Here is an 18,415-nt window from a genome sequence, read left to right on the forward strand (position 1 = left end):
TTGAAGAGGTTTGTGTAGTGTATGCGTCAACTCTAAATATATTTTTACCCTGAAGACATTAGATTATTGCTGCTTGTTTCCTAGAGGAGTTCTGCAAAAGGTAGATTTTGCTACTTAACTGGTTGTAAGGTACAGCTCATCCAGAGGCAGTCGTTGACATTTCCTCCAACTTATTTTGTATTCTTCCCTCAAATTTGCTGGAAACTGGATAAATCTGCCTCCTTGACTGTGCCCTATTTACATTATTGACTCAACAACACCTTTAAACCAAATACCTATCAAATTGGTTCCAAACTTAGAGAGCATTTTAATGTTCAGCCCGGGAATGGAGAATGAAATGTGGCCAGTGACAACAAATGGTGCTGTAGAGCAGTGTTTTGAAGAAGGGCTGCTCACATATATTATGAGCACACAGCTGCAGGAAATACACTTCTGGCGATTGCAGAGGCCAGCAATGCAACTTAAGTGGCTGTAATGGATCTTAAAAACTATTTATGAAGTACAAGCTTGAAAGACTATTGATACAAACAAACTGCCTTAGCAATATTACAAAAACAAATTACATGTAGCAATAATGCAAACCCCTGATGCACCTAAGTGGCTCTTCTTGTCAAAAAAAGTCAAAACATTACTCACAGACAACCTGCAGAGACTGATGGGAATAAAATGCAACTCACTGCTAAGTTTGTCTTCTACGTGAAAGACTTCTTGTGGCATTTGAATGAAGCCAGTTCAGGTGTAAGTATGACCATTAGTTTATGAAGTATTCCTGTTGCAGATGTGACAAAGTAAAATCTTGTCTGAGTATTACACAGTGTACCTGCGGATTGATGAGTGCATCAGCTTCACAAACTCTGCTTCCTGAATTTAATTTCATGTCTCACTGGTACCGCACATACTGTAACCAGTGTGGCCCTCTTTCATTGTTTTAACGCAGGGCTGGTCCTGTTCTGTCAGTCCTGTGATGAGGTACTCAGTAGCCTTGAGCTTAGGGACATAGCATCTAACCTCAACGTCCCTGATCAATCAGAGACCTTTGTTGCATGTCATACCCCACTCTTTCCATGTTTCTTATACAATGCATACTGTAGCCAGAAAGGCAAGGCAAGGCAAGGCAATTGTATTTGTATAGCCCGTTTTTACAAACAGTTTGTCTCAAAGGGCTTTACATGGCATCGTAACAACATCCTCTGTCCTTAGACCCTCACATCGACTGAGGAAAAAGCTGAAAAGGTTATCCTGAGTCATTTTTATGATGATAAACATCCATAAATTTGTGCAGAAATTATATAAACTATTAAACTGATGATCTTGCTCCATAATCCAATTTCGGAATCTATTGTTTTAAGTTTATTGAAAAGAAAAATGAAGCTGTACTGTAGATCACTACATTACATTCAAAGAGATATATTGAATGGTGCAGTGTTAAACTCATTACTTTATTCATCACGAAAGGGAATGATAATTTGAAAATACTGTATATATTTTAACAGTTACATTCATCTATCAATTCATATGGATATACACTGCATGTGTCCTTGAGCACTTGAAATATTTTTCACATGCCAGATGTTGATTGAGTCACCTAACGTATCCTTACTTCATGTGCTATGCCTATAAGACATGTAGGCAGTGTACTGTACCAAAAAATAACAAAAAAAATCCAGAAAACCAGCAGGAGGGTTTGAAATATAAACACAAAGTGCTGAGGTTTTTGTGTAACTTAATCTGTTTTTAAAGCGGACCACTGACAAGGGAGATGACTTGCTGTAAATCCTCTTCTGTAGTCAGTACAGCATGTACTGTATTAAGATAATGAATGTGTCAAAAACTGCCATGTATCACTGAGTAGCACATACCCAACAAAAACAATTTCCTAATGTTTGGTTTTCCTTTTTGGTGTCAAGTATTATAAAGCATCTTCACAAGTATTGACAGACTTTTAACAGGGCTTTTTTTCTTTGTTTTTTTGAGCCTCATTCTTACTTTTCTTTTTCTTTTTTTTTCCTGTTGCAGAGGTTTAAGATGCAGAAAAGTCCTGTCTTTCTGAAACTCAACAAACTTTTCGAGTTTTAATTCTTACTCCAGGGAGATAATGTCTAAGAAAATGACTCGTGACTTTTGTTGAAGTTCTTCTAGATGTTTCAGGAGTTTTTCATCTTTTGGCTTTGCACCTTTGTGAGCATACAGTAAAGCCGTGAGACTTCAAGCAAGAACAACGCTGCTAGAACTTATAGGAGTGGCTTTGCTTTTTGTATTGACTGTCCCTGGAGTTGCTGCAGATATGGAAATGAATGTGAAAAATTTTGTGTTCATGTGCCTGGCAATGAAATCTTTTGTCTTTTTTTCTGTTGTGTATGTAACTTTTTAGGAAAGTGAAAGCAACAGTAACTTTCACTGTGGATTTGATTAATACACTGAATCCTGTAAATGGCGGTTATATCGCAGGTCATCCGTATATCACGTAATTCACAGGTTTGAGCTCAGTTATAGCTGTCAGCTATGAATGCAAATTCAAATGCAATTACTACTATCACAGTAGTGTTTAATCTACATCCCTGCTGTCTTTTTGTGTTCCACACATTGTGAAATGAGCATGCTGAGCCGGAAAAGAGAGAATCATTTTCAAAGGTGCTACTAATGACAACCTTACCTCCGCACTCATCTCACCTGTGTCTTTTTCTACAGATTGGGAAACCGGGCAGGTGCAAATCGGATTCCATACATTTGTGATTGAATGTGAGACTACTTTGACCCTACAAAATTGAAGATGATGTTGCTATGGAAACTGCTGGTGCTGCAGTCACTTATGGGGTGCCTTGCAGGTAAAGTATCTTATTAAGAACTTTTGATGCATGCCAAAGCTGCCTTTGTGAAGTCTGAGTCCTTATTCATATGTATTTGGGGCAGGTGACTGTTTGAAAGCTGTACCGTAGTTTAGGAAGGAGCAACCGCAAGTTGATTAGCCATAAGCAAATATTTTACACAGTAATGTAAAATCAAAAGAATGTAGCATCCATTCAACAAGGGAGCCATTGTGGGCTATAAAGGCTTCCAATCACAGGCAGTATAGTGCATTTTAGATGGCCTGGCACTCAATATCATTCTGAATGTAAATGAAGAGAATTTACTGCATCAAAGTTGGGATGAAAATATTCAAGAGTTCCGCAGGTCACAAATAAGATTTCACCACTCCAGCCACTCTGTCTGCCACTCTGAAGTTGCAATTGCGCAACTCTGCAGAGGACTTTTTTTTTTTTTTTTTTACTTTATTTTTAAAGTCACCACGTGTTTGTACATTTACATGTACACATGAAAAAAGGTCACGCAACATAGACAACATAACAGTCACAACATCATACACATGGAAAAAAAAGAAAAAAAGAGAAAAACATATAACATCAACAATCACATAGACAAACACTCAGAAAATAAGAGGACTTTTAATCAGAAATTACCAATACAGGAAGAGAGGAAACATCACCACATGCTGCTGAGGCTAAAGAGAAAGACATAGACACGAGAGAAAGAGAGAGAGGAGGGGGGGGGGAGCAAGCAGATTTTTATTACCTATTAATATTCCTATTGCTGACTGTCAACATACAGTGTGCACAGACCACCCAGGTGCCAAACCTGTATACATGTGCGTTGCAAGACCCCACCTTATCGACAGTTGAATATACATGTATTAAAGTTACCCTGGCCAGTTTTGAACTGCTAATAGTTAGTAAACATACTTTACCACTTTAGGAAAAAAAAAACTCCTTTTAAGAAAATAGGAATTCTAGAGGAAAGTTAAACAGTCATGCACATGAAAATGTAACAATATGAATCCAATTCAATATATTTTTAAGAGGCTCATCTATTATTGAGTCATCTGAGTTACCTTGATTGATTAGGACTAATTAAGTCTGAATCGGAGAACCATTTTAGTTACAATATGAAACAAATCAATGAGTGAACAAATGAGTGATTACTGTAGATGAGTGAATGAGTAAGTGAGTGAGTGAATGATTAAATCAATCAATCAGTGAGTGAATGAATCAGTTAACAGGAGTTAACAGCAAATCTTTTCTGGCTTCTTTCAAACGTCCATCATTCATTCACCGTGCAGTAAAGTTGAGTTATAGCTTCATTATATTGCAGTGCCCGTTTCAGCCAGAGGCTCCGTGGCATTGATCACATTTTGATGGAGGACTTTAATTTGTCTCCTTTACAAATAGGTGGGGTCACCAGAGAGCATCAGTAGAATCACTCAGTGTTTAATCAACAGGCATTATACGAATCAAGATGAAGAAAAGGCTTTATTGAAGCCTGTGTTCTGGTGAAACACTGCTTCTCATTACTCCACGCACATTAAGCCTCTCGTGAACTCTGTGCCCTCTGCTGCACATTAGATTATCAGATTGGTTCGGGGGGAACTTTGAACCAGCGCTTCGTCCTCAGTGTTTCGCCTATGCATGTCGCTGTTTTATCTTATGGTGGGTCTATGTGACAGCCCCATGCGATCTCATGGCAGACAGCTCACAGCTGGTGATAATTGACTGGTACACGTTGGTTTGGAGGTGATATATCACGGAGGTCGCTCCTGCCCTGGAGAAACACATCACAAGCGAACACAAATTAATAATAACCTATGCATATGGATGCAAACTGATTTGGGTTACATTAAAAGTAAGGCAGTACAATTCCCAATGGATATGAGGGACATTACATCAGTATGAATCAGCTCTTTATAGCGTTAACAGAATGAGCTAGCTGGCTGAATTTCCTCTAAACCATTTACTGTATTCCTATAGAAGTGGCATCAGCATCTTACATCAACACCCCAGTGATCGTCATGTTAGGTATTAAAAGAACCCAACTGTGTTTTGCGTATAAGCCAAAAATGAATCAGAAGCATTATTGAGTCCCACAAAATGGGGTCCTGCTACCAACCTTGGATTTTACACAGAAGACTGTTGATGCTAAAGGATTGTAAAACCCTGGAGCAAATTCAATGACCATGTTTTCTGACAGCTAGCCCTATTATTATTGAAATCTTTTTTTTTCCTTTACAATTTATGCAGATGCCAAGGATAGAAGGCCAAGGTCATCCTCCATCTCTAACTCAGTGCAGTGACTGCATTTAGCATTTCTTTCATTGTTCCTAACGTCATATATTCTAAAACTTATACATATAGACCACAGCTTTTAGTGGGATTTTTGTAAAAAAAAAAAAAAAAAAAATTACCTTGTAATTATAAAAAAAAGGCACAGCTCCCATGAAAAATCATTTGGATTTAGTGAGGGTCACATATCATATCACTTGATTTCATCCATATCAGAAATATGTTCCAGTGTCATTCGTCCACTCTTTAGATGTTTGAAATCAAAGTCCTCTACAGTATGACCTATGGTAATGTTTTGTTATTAGACAAAATCACAAAGTCAGAGATGGGTGTGAAAGGAGACATTTCACTTGAATTATTTGGTAACACTTTATAATAAATAGACACTATTGAGCAATGGTTAAAGCAGAAGTAAGTGGTCCGGTCGTTTTCGCTAATGCTGCGTTCCAGGCAGGCTTTTGAAATCGTAAATTACAGCTTCAAGTCACAACTTACGACTTTGTAGCGTTTCAGGCAACCCACTCGCGTTTCTCCGACCTGTTTTACCGGTGAAAGTCACTATAACGGCCACTCGTAACTTCCGAACTGTGAACTCGTACCAGATCGAACTGGTACCACTTCACGGTCGGAAAAATACGAGTTTCCTTGAACGCACCATAACAGTCCTCGTCCCTACGTCGCCACATTCACGGCGTTCCTTGGCTGCACACACAGCCCTGCATGCCGTTCTCTCTCCTCATTGGATAAAAACTGTAGGATACGATAAATGTTTTCTCTTCAGCTCAGAGCAGAGCAGAGTGACTGACAGACCCGTGTTTCAGTCCAAACACTCTATGTAAGTGATTGCTGTCCGAAGATATAACTATTTAAGACTTATTTTAACACAAATATATCACTTACTTCTGCTTTAAGCATTAAATACTGAATTCATCATTTATAACACATGAATACTCATTAGTAAGTAGTTTATAAGCAAAGTTGAAAATGTTTTACTCAACATTGATAAGCACTAACTTTGTTTATAAACTACATACTAATGAGAATTCATGCATTGTAAATGAAGAATTCAGTATGTATTAATGTTTAGTACTTATTACAAAGTGTTAACAATTATTTCATTTAATTGTGTGATGTTGGTTTCTCCACATCCCTGCCTTAACAGACCAGCTCCAGGCCCGTGTCTATTCATTCTATTGGGAGAGGTGAACATGATCACAGATAATGAGTCGTTCTTTTGTCCCATAGTCACCGAAATTAATATTGAATCACTTTTTCAAAAGACACAGATCTCCTCATTTGCTTAATTAAAGTATTTCCATTATTATTATTGAAATGTATTCAGAGAGAAAAAAAATGGTTTGGCAGATATTAAGCTAGCAGCTAAAAAGCTGCAAAATCAAGCACAGATTTATACAGTTTCTATTGTTGTGTATTGTTATGTCTTGGCTTATAAATCAGCAGGTAAGACCACACCCATTTTAGGAGAGAGTGAATGGCCATTTCATACCACTGGCGCTGCCTGTTTTGTGATATCTACAATATCTATGATAAAGCATAGAGTGACAAAGTCCAAACCAGCTTCATATGCCATGTGCCATCTTATGTTGAAGAAGTAGTTATATAATCTGAATCTAGCTGTCCTGCTAGATATTTGGACTGGACCACACACTGTTGAGTAATTGTGTATCACATTAGTGTCTTACTCCCATTGCAACATATTGACTACCACACCTTTACCACTTTTGTCTTTATAATGTATCTTATATCATCTACAAGTATTGACTTATGCTAAATGATGCCTCTTATTCTCTTTCTCTCTTGAGCAAATTTTGTAAAGGTCATGTCAGGGGATTTAGGGTACAGATCTCTACAGCTGTTTGAATATGAAAGTGTGTTCGTTCTTACATTTAGAAAACGTTAATGTAAGAGCAAGAGTAGTGTATATGCAGACTTACATCTTGGGAAACGTAGGTTTAAAGAGGACAGCATTTTTACATCTTTTAAAAGTACAGTGGGTGCTGCGCATGCAGACAAACCCACTGAGGACATCCATGAACCACAGCCGTGAAAAGGGACGTCTAAAATTGGTTCATCCTCCTTGCAAAATTCACTTGAAATGAACATTTGCTTTAAACAATCTTCCGGGGGAGCATACACTCAGACCTTTACCACTAATGTGTTTTCAAATGTGCTAGAAATGAACATCTTGGCGACCTTTCTTGCTTTCTTTCCTCTTCTTTTTTTCTTAGATCTTCTTTTAGCTTGAGCACAGGATTATTATACTCACCCTCCTGCTTATCAGTTTGGAACAAAACTCACTTTATAATGGATGATAAGGCCTCGATATGGATTAGAGCAGCAGCTGAAAACTTACTATTGGAAACAAGAATGATGCACACTATGCAGCTTGGCTTTCATATGCTGCAGAGAGCGAGAATGGATTTACAAGTGGGGTAAACCTCATGTAGACTTGAGGGGAAAAGGGAATTGTAGTGATATTTGTTGCAGCTTAAGTTATACCCTTCAGTTATAAGTTGATTTGTTTTTCATGCACAATAAAAAGCTTGATAATAACACACGTGCCAGTTGAAACTAAAAAAATCCAATTACATTTTTAAATTAGTCACCTGCCTTTCTGCTTGCTGACTACGCTGCTTGTCTGCAACAAAATGAGGACGGGGGGGGTTGCTTCACTTCATGATACAGTAGCACAACACAACAACTAAAACACCACTAGCAATGTCTGAGCTCTATCTTTGGGAAGTTCTGTGTCTGTCGCTTTCTTAAAAACAACATTAATAGTTCCATGAACATATTTTTGCTCACCACCTCTGTCATAGAGGTTTGGAGAACACAACAAACACAAAATCATTGCATTAGAACAAACCATGTCACGTTGCTATTGGCTGGTGAGTCTGACGCTTATACTGAGCTGGCCTCTTACAGCAAGATAAAGAGCCAAAGGTGATGATGTGTCATATAGGAGATGATACCCTATCAATAGAAGTTACGTAGTGCAAGGACAGGCATTGAAATGAAATGAAATGAAATGAAATGCATTCAGAGTGTGAAGTGGGAATGCAAGAAGTGCTCTTCTCCCTACAAGTCAAGGTAGCCTACAATCAAACTAATTTTGAAGGTGAAACAGTTACATTAGGTTGCCTCAAAAGGTTGTATGCTGCATGACAAACAATGTATATTGAACTATTCTACTTTCTATGTTTTTCTCAATCCCACATACATCCGCTGTCATCCACATTCACCATTTATAGTTTGCCCTTAATTTTAAGAAGTTGTTCAAATTTAATATTTGTTCCAAGGCTAAAACAAATTTAAATCTTCATTTGGAGCAAAATAGCTAGAGCTGAATATCACCAACCTTGACCTTTAAGGGTTGGTTGCCCTGGTTCCAGGTGACATATCAAAATCACTGTGTTTTGAATACTGCAGCCCTATCTTTGTTTGGTTTGGAGAAGCCGAGTGTCAGAAAAGAGTGGGATGTTTTAAAAACTGAAATATTTGATGTTCAAACTCAAAGAAGCCATTAAATGAGCATGTTTTTCTTTTGTTACCTCGCCATTACTCATTAAATCCAGTATGCCCATGTGTTGTTTGTTTGCCAAAAGGCTCCAAGAAGTAAATTAGGTGGGTGGAGGGTTGCGCTGATAGGGAGGTGATTTAGTGTATATACATGTTTTAGTTATTCTGCTCACTTTTTTTTCCCCCTCGGTTCGTGGTGAATCACTCCTTCCTGTTAGCGGGTGATAGCCGTGCCACTGCTCTCCCTGTACCACGCTCCTGGTCCCCCACGCATCCAGAATCTTAATTCCCTGCTCATTGCCCCAGCTTATTCTACCATGATAATAGCAGCAAGCGCCCTTTACTTCTGTTCACGCTTTCTTGCACATTTTTTCACCAAGCTGCTTTGTGTGTGTGTGTGTGTGTGTGTGTGTGCGTGTGTGATTTTTGGGTCCTGTCTCAAAACTGTTTGATTTCTTCACCCTGACAGTTGCTGTGGAGCAGATTAAAGGGACTGTCTTTCCAGACAGGCTCAGCATTTTATACAGGCACACACACAGCCACAAATTAAGACACACACACACGTCCGTACACAAGCGCACGCACGCACACACAGACACAAGGATACAAGCTTTTTTTTTTTTTTTTGCTTTGTGAGAGAAAGAACCTGGTTCCCAGACATTTTGTTTGAAATGGGCATAATGTCGTAAAATGCAAATATGTGCCCAGTGCATGAAAAGTGAGAAATATGTTTTCTCACAACAAAAGCATTCAGAGAAGGAAACACGACCAGGAACAGGAAGTAATTTTAGACCGAAATAGCTGTGGTAAGTAAGCATTGTTCTCAGGGTGAATGCTTCTGGCCTTGTTTAAAAAACAAACCAAGATATTTTCTCCTTTGAGTGAAAATAACATTTTCTGAAAGTTTCCCTATTTCATAATCAAAAGGGTGTCCACAACCTCAGCTTAAAGGGTCCGTTTGACATTTTGTGAAATAGACTTGTTTGCTCTTTTGCCAAGCGTAAGATGGGACAATTGATATAACTCTTATCTGCAGGTTAAGTGGGAAATGAAAGCTGCCACCTGAGCATATTGATTTTACTGGTTAATGTTAGATATTATTTAGATGTAACTGTCAGCAGGCATTTTGCCAGTGGTTTCTTGACATTTCTGGAGCTCACCATGTGGGAGATATCTCCAACTGTCTGTTACTGACTGTAATAATGTGATGTGAATGCAGAATGTGCTCAGACATGTAGCTTCCTTTTTACATTTCTCTCTGTGGACAAATTAAACAAATGCTAATGTAGTAGCAAACAAAAGGTGAGGTGCAAAATCTTAAACTTGTAGGACAGAGTCTGACAAGTTGTTTCCCGTGACGCCTGGTTTGTGCACTGCTGTTGTGACATGAGACACAGATGCATGTGTGAATTGAAAATGTTTTACCTTGATAGAAAAATTCTTCCTCTTACACCGAGGCTTTATGAATCTACTTTCTAGACTTCTGAGACAAGGTGGGGAAAGGGAGAGATACTGGTTGAAAATAACAAGGGAGCAAAACAGCGGAGGGGTAGGGTGTGTTCCTGGTGAGTTGTGAGTTCAGTCAGAGGCTGAGCTGAACACACACACACACTACCACACACACAGTTAGTAAAAATGTGTTGCTAGCTAGCCTACAAGCATCATCTCTACAGTTGGTATATTGGCTGTTACATGGACTGCGCAAAAGGCCTGTCTGTCAAATTCACATCAATAATGCAAACGTTTTCTGACTGAACCACCTTCATTTTAATTCTCAGCAAGAGAGTGTGGAAGAGTGTGTACCCGGAAATGCTAAGACAAAAATAAATATATAAATAAATAAAATGTTATAACTTTAACCGAAATTGATTCCATGATTTATCAGCCTACCACTTTAGAGGTCCCGTACTGTATAATGGGCCCACAAAAGGACTTTTTGCACAAAGAAACAAACTGTGCATCTCTTGCTTAAATGGTCATGGAATAATGATGCTCCATAGACAATGTGATATAATAAGCAAATACAGTCCCACAGGCCTAAGGGGATATAAAGTTAGATCTCCATGTCTTCTTGATAAGAAAGCAGGTCTATGTTGTATATTAATACTGTGCAAGTATCAAAGCTTTAGTCCACAAAGAAATGCACTCAGTCTGTGTTTAGAAACTATCGTCTGCAACTGCACTCTGTAACTTTCCTCTTCAGGGAACACAGCGCCACCGCACTCCTGGTACACCACAGTTCCTCTAAGATCCAGAGACGGAGCTCAAGCCCAGTCTCCCTGTGCCTCTCACCCACACATGAGTGCCCTGTGCTGGGCCGCACCTGCCTCCCCCCCAGAGCTTCGGCGACACACAAAACTGCTACTCCGGGGATACAGCATACAGTTAGGTAGAAGACAGCTGCCCTTCTCACCCATAGTACTAGCTAAATCTTATGCTGTGTGGCTTTAAAATGAGCTGCCGGGATTACTGTAACATTGTGATGTCACAACAAAGTCATGCCCTAAGTCCCGCCCACTTGTTCCGACCATCCAACCTTGCAGGATTTGGGTTCTCTGAGTAAACACCTTTAATCCTCTCAATCTTTAATCAATCACTCACTAAATAGTCAGCCAATCAGTACAGAGCTTCAAAGCCTCTCTTCCCCTGTTGTCATTAGAGCTCCAGAGCAAAGCCTGAGAGAGGAGATGTAAAAAAAAAAAAACATCAAAATGTTTTTGTCTCTTGAAAGCAGTGCCTATTGATATCAAATGTTTAGAAAAAAGAAAAGAAAAACACCACATACATGTAAAACATGTGACTTTTAAAACATGGGTTGAATTCCTGTATCCAAATAATTTCCATTTCTTTGATAGAGGAATGTATTGGTTCAAATGTATCTTTTTAAAAATCTTTTCATTTATCTTTTTTTTTAATTAAAAAAAAGAAAGGGCAGTGAAAACAAGATATGTTTTAGCTTTGAACTCAGGCTCTGAGTAAGGTCAAACCTCAGCAGCTAAGCTGTTCACAGCTTTCTCCCACATTTCTGAAGTGTAGCAGACAACCTGTTGTGAATTCTTTTTGATAGACAGGGCACTAATGCACCATCAAGGCTTTCTTCTGAGCTAAAAGCATGCATGACATCTCTAATCAGAAATACAGGACTCATGTGTTAGCCTTGACACCACTTCCCTGTGTGGCCTTACCCTTTCATTGACCCATTTTTTTTAGCAACTACAAGATATGTCTCTCATTTGAAATAAAAGTTATTACATAAACTGTATTTTCGGCACTTTGACACAGACCCACTTGCACTGCAGGTCTGATGCTTTATCTACTGTCACTAAATATTTAAGTTTATGTGACAAGGTATATTATTCATCAAACCCACCCAAACAAATGTGTGCTCCTCTGAAATGACATTTTATGCATTGTTCATTTCGTTCATTATTCACCCACCATACTGTGTTAATGCACAGTGAAAACAATGTGATGCTCAACTTCCCATGACCTGTTCCTATGAAAAACAAAAACACACTGATGAAACAATTAAGCTCTGTTTTTATCCTTTAGTGATCTGAAAATGAAAACATGAAAACGCACACCTGCGGTCTTATCATTACGAGTGCAGCCTCGCTCTGCCCTGCCTCCGTCAAAAGTCTCCCATCACATCTGCAGTTTGTACAAAACGCAGCAGCCAGAAAGACAAGATCGTATCACCCCAATTTTTAATTTTTTACATCAGGGCCAACAGAATTTGCAGGAAGCTGTCGGCGGAGATTAGGATGAATGATTTTGCATCAGGCTTTAAACCTAACTTTTATACACTGTCTTCATCTGATGCATCTTGTGTATTTTGCTATTATTGTTTGGTTGGTTAATTTTTTGTTCCTTATTTAAAAAAATAAAAACTAAAACATTGCTTCAGAAACACATCTGTATTAAAGCAGGTGGTGTCTTTACATAGCCATTTATCCATGATGCAGATGTCACAAAGATCGATGTAGAATGAAATAAGAATGATAAAGAAACACTTAAGTTAGTATGACATGACTTGAGTTGTAACACTGCAAACTATTACAGTATCTCTCAAAACTACAGTACATTTGCCTTACATTTACCTATATTGTGGTACTAAATGTCCTCATCACCTTCAATTTAATACTACAATGACTATAGTGATGGATGCAGTTACCCCAATAGTTTGTAGATGCTGGCAAACCGTTTAATTAGAATGAAATCAAACAGAGAAGAAAACCTGGCTTTATTCATAAATCATCAATGAGTGAAAACTCAGATTTGCAACCGTGTTCATACACAAATGCTACATAAGAGCCTTGCTGTGCTGTGGACTAGAAATAGACAACACAATGTCCTAAGTATTTTATGAAGCGTTGGCTACAGTAAAAGGAAAACAAGAGTGAGGTGGTAAGGTGGTTTCTGATGTGTAAAATGTGGAAACATTACAGTTGGATTACAGCTGGCTCATAATTTGGCATTACTGTATATTATATATTTTTTTAAATTGCATTACAACCCTTGAAACCACTTTAATAAACATTCATGTTTGTGTAAGTTTCATTGTGGATGGATTTTCCACTGTCTCGATGATCAGGAAGGCACAGTTCAACCACAATGAGGAGAATAAAAAGACTGAATTTGTATTAATTTGTATTACGCTGAGAATGACAAAAGACGAAGACAAAAAGTCGGTACTGCCATAGAAATGATGATGGAAAGGAAGAGATCAGGAAATGTTTTCATGGAGTGACACAGTCTGTGGAGGTCAGGGTGGATAGATGACTCAACATTGAAACATCACTGAATTTTAACAAAGGAGGCCGATGTTCTGTTCCTGTTTTTAACCGGCAGTCAGCTTTGTTTTTCCTTACCACCACAATCTTCCATTAAATCTAGTCAATGTCACCAAACCATGATGTTTGTCTGCATCTAATCAAACCAAACTCAACCAAACCTCAATAGTGTTGTTGAATCTCAGAAGTGATTTATATTTGGGCAGCACAGACAAACAATGTCGTCCTGTCAGTAGAGCCAGATCAGAAAGCGCTTACGTCTCCTTCCAGAGGGAACGGAGAAACAAGGCCTCATTGAATTTGTATCATGCAAGCTGTGAATTGTAACATCAAGTGCGAGGGTGGCTGGGGGTTCATGGCTTCAATGAGCTTCTTTGCCTGGGGCCCCTGAGAGTCTAAAATTGCCGGCGCCTGTGTGTAACTAGTGTTCACAGATCACCGTTATGAAACATTACACACAATGTAGCAGTGCTCCAGCACTATTGTCCTGTGGCCCCTTACTTTACACATTATAGAAGTGTATTGATATGTTAGAAAAAAGATGAAGTGGTCCTGAAACATATATTGTTCAGTGAACTCATGATTTCTGGATTACATGAGAAAAACCATGCAATCATCTTTTATTTACCTATTACCTTAGTTGCATCTCTTCACCTTCTCCATGCTGCCTTTGTGTCTCCAACAACTGTGGAAACAAAAATGTATTTTCCCCCGGAGGAAATCATCATAAATGTAAACAGCACATACTGCATGGTGCAGCTTATTTAATCACTTCCTTGAAACATAGTGCGTAACACATGAATATACAGCACAACCTGGAGACACACACTTACTACAAGCGCTGCACATTTCTCTATAGGAGCTTTTCTTTTATTAAAGAAGAACAATGGGTTGTTTTTGTGTTCTCATGCATTATAGAACCAGTCATGTATCACAAGTCTTACACAAGGTGTGTATGTGTTACTTATCAAGTGACTAACAAATAGAGCAATTAGACAGTTCATATCTACATTAGTTAGAATTAATGATTCAGTGTGTCAGACACTTAAATTTTTCATATGTTAAGATAACTGCCCCCAGCTTCTACTGCTGATATGTATGCTAATGTAGCACAGCTTCCTCTGTGCTGCACATTATTTAAAATTTAATGGAATTTTAATTCATTATTTTGAATATTCATTAAATAGGATCATATAGGGATCATATATCTTTCTCTGTCTCTGAGCGTTATTCACCTGAGGATTGTTTGCTGAGCACACTTGCTCTTTTTTTCCTTGTTACATGATTTATTCTCGTACTCACTATCTCTCCTGGGAATTACCCAGCACGATCAAATTGTGTGCTGTTAGCCATTGGCTGGCTCCACACCTTTTCACAAGTGTAGTTACTGAGGGAAATGTATGTGTGTAAATGCTTGTGCACATTTGTGTGTGTGCGTGTGTGTGTGTATATATAGATTGGATCAGTTCATACGCATCTTCTGCTGAAGAGTATCCGCTGATATACATCTCCCATCGCAGGCATTGTTTTATGGAGCCCAAGAAAGATATTACTGCTGAGGTAACGACTAAATAAACGCTGTACAATAGGTTGCTTTGCAAGTTCAGTCAGCTGCAGATACAGGAGATGTCAAACCTAAAACACACAATGAATGAGAGAGAAATATAGGAGTTATATTTTATTTTTTACTTTATTCCCAGTATGAAATTCACATATTATAGCTTCATAGGAGGCACTCTTCAAGTTCTAACAGATGAGCAACTGTTATTTGTGAATGTACACATATATCAATATACAGTATCATATGCATGCATGCATAAGCATATGGTATTAATATCACCAAAAGGTTTTAAGATTCATTCATTCATGTTTTTAAACATGAAGTTATTGCCAATGGTGATTATGAAAAAAACAAAATATTGGAAGTTTTTATTGCATTTTATTTTATATATTATGATTTTATTGAAGAATATATTTATATTACAATTCTCACATGGTTTTCTACGGCTGATGTTGATGCAGATGTTGTTAATACAGTTTTAAGTGGTTGTTGTTGTTTTTGGCAAAGTATTTCTTCATAAATCAGACTATTAATCCAGTTTTTCACCTGACAAAAACACATTGATGCTTTATAAAGAGAAAAGTGAGTGTTTTCAAACTGTTATCAGCTGCCCTCCAAAACACAACAGAGCCTGAATGGAATTCATTTTCCGTCACAAAATTACATTTGAAACGTAAACAGCGACAAGTCTTCCCAAACAGACTCCTAGCTTAATCCACAAACCTCTCTATGAAGTGTTTTCTTATTTGTGCTGTCTATACAAAGCAGCGCCAATTAAAACAATAATGACAGTGAGGGCTGTGGATTACTCTGAGGTACCAGGACATTGTTTCTGGAGAGACATGCTGATGTTTTGTGTCTCATTTTTTCCCCCCAATTTGTTAAGCACCACAAGTCAATTTGGGTTGTTGAGGCATATTCTAAAAACCAGAGCCTGACTTGTATCACTGCTTGTCTTGAGAACACGGCATCGACTGACATACTCTATTCATAATACTGTATAATAAGGGTAATTTTGCTTTATGGCAAGACCTTCAGATAGCCAACACATGAATGTACTCATTTGATTATTCAGTCATATAGAGCTGTCCTTGCAGTTAGATCAGTAACCCACAGCCTGTCATGGCCTTAAACCAGATGACTGTGTACACCAAATGACTTCAACCTTTAGAAAATGTAATATTTCCATTATGTTATTTATAACATACTGTATAACAGTCATGTCAGGGGTTAGCTTTGCAGAACAGCACACTTTCAACTGCAGGTGACATCACTGAACGTTGCTTCTGACTTTTTTCTGTTAATGTTGGCGTCTAATCAAAAGTCAGGGGGGTGGCAAAATTAAAATGAAACTGAAAAGGAAAGTTGAACAGAACTAATCAGAAGCAATTCACATTTGTTAATTATTGTGCAGAACCAAAGTGGGTTATACAGATTGACTTGGCGAAAAAGCTTGATTTGGCGTGATAAATACAAAATTATCAAAAGTACTAATTGAATCAACTTTCCGCTTGAGAATATGACTGTTTTCATGCATCTTAGAGGGAAAAGTTCAAAATGAGCTTGGTTATCCAACTGAGGCTAAGAAATCACACAAGTGCATCACCAAGGAGTAAAATTGAGTTAAGGGATTCTACAGTTTGGTTTAATAAGGTGCTTTCTAAATTAAGAACATGGGACTCAAAAACTCATTTATTTCTTTTAAACAACATTGTTCACCTATTGAGTCAAGTTTTTATTCTCTCTGCTTTTATGAGATGAGTGGGTGTGAATTGGACCTTTGCTGTTCAAATACATTCCATATATCAGTGTCCTGACTATAGAAAATGAATATTTCCAGCCCAGTGAACTACTTATGTGCTGTGACAGAACTATCTATTCTAATAGTTACAAGAAAGCATGAAAGGTATGTGCAGCAGACTTCCTCTGCTCTCACCACCTTGAACCCATTTATGAAGTCTTGACATCCTTGTTGGCTTGCCCAGCCCCCACCCCTCTCCCCCAAACAGCAGTATAGAGAACACTACACCTTTCCTCTGAGCTCATGTGCTGCCACTGTGTCTGCTTCAGGGTGTTATATCTCCAACAATCACAGAGGATACTATCTCTAATGAACTCCAAGCAGAGGCTCAGATAAAAAGAAAAAAAAAACATCTGCATAAGATATTTGATCTGCCTCCTGCAAACCTGCGCTCTCTCTTGGTTTGCTTTTGAGGGCAGTTTGGGAGATTGTGTGAGGGAGTTGATGAAAACCTTATACTTCACAAAGTGGACTCATTAAGGTGCTTCTCAACCCAGTTTTTATTTTAATTTATGCAGAGCCCTGCCCTATAAATTCATATACTTCCACCTGAAATTGGACTAGAGGGTTTGGTTGTGTTTGCTTTCTTTTGAAATTGTCACTCGTCAGATGGAAAACTGCTCTTTGACAGACCAAAGCAGCTCTGCCGTGAACACAAGCCGGAGAGTGGGAGCAGGGAGATGAATAGGAAGCTGATATCCTCTTATTTGTAACCCTTGCCTGTCAGTTTAGGCACAATTTACTGCATATGTTATTTTGAGATGATTTCCCGACAAAGACCTCACAGTAGTATAGATCACAGGAGTGGAAACACTGATTGACCTGATTTAACATCATATACATACAAGTAAATGATACACATTTGTCGAGGTCTACAAGGCGGAGCTCTTCAGCAGGATTCTATAGGTTAGTTGCAAAATTACAACATGATTCATTTTATGGATGGATGGATGGATGCTAATTAGTAAACATTGTTATCCCTCCACTTACTACAAAGTAGGCAGATCTAAAATTGAGCATGCACTAAATTAGGATCAAGTTAATTATTAACAGGTCATCAGGTCTAGTGAGTGGTATGGAAACAATTATAATGCTACTATTAAACATGCAATGTTGAAGTCAGTCATTATCAACAGATTACTGCTTCCAAACAAAGGTATCATTTACGCCATCATCACAATTATGATCAAGGCTGAAGGGCTGTCAAGCTTCGAAACAAATACCGTGGTTTGAAATTTTGTGACTATGATTTTTGTGAGGATTTTTGATACAGAAATAGAATTGGTGTCGTTGCCTTTAAAGTAAGGTTTTTGTTGACAGTTTGTCTTGTTTAGCCTAAACCCATGCAGCTCTTATTCTAAGTAACTTGTAAGTAGCATGAACAATAGAGGATTTCTGAACCACATGCTGATGGTTAGAAAAAAAGAAAAAAAAAATATGATGACAATATGTCAAGCAATAGTCATTTTTAAACATAAAACAAACTATTGCCAACAGATTTAATGAGTCTTTTTTTTATGTCACTGAGATTCATACAGATTGGGACATTGTGCAGCTGAAAAACTCAAGCTGACATTGCTCTCAGATGGACAAACTACGGTGTGTAATG

The 18,415-nt window shown here is 38.2% G+C and overlaps 1 protein-coding gene across 2 annotated transcripts in view; it reads left to right on the forward strand.

Annotated features, from left to right (window-relative positions):
* Positions 1–18,415, forward strand: part of cntn4 (contactin 4) — a 168,906-nt gene that overhangs the window by 15,245 nt on the left and 135,246 nt on the right. For both annotated transcript variants that reach the window (XM_085776463.1, XM_085776462.1), the window contains exon 2: positions 2,689–2,825. In XM_085776463.1, coding sequence (XP_085632589.1) covers positions 2,771–2,825 — 55 coding nt within the window. In that variant the 5' untranslated portion in view covers positions 2,689–2,770. The remainder of the gene's footprint in view (positions 1–2,688; positions 2,826–18,415) is intronic.

This window comes from Trachurus japonicus, chromosome 5 (assembly GCF_045865225.1).
Source record: "Trachurus japonicus isolate A0001 chromosome 5, Traja_1.0".
Lineage (NCBI taxonomy): Eukaryota > Metazoa > Chordata > Actinopteri > Carangiformes > Carangidae > Trachurus > Trachurus japonicus.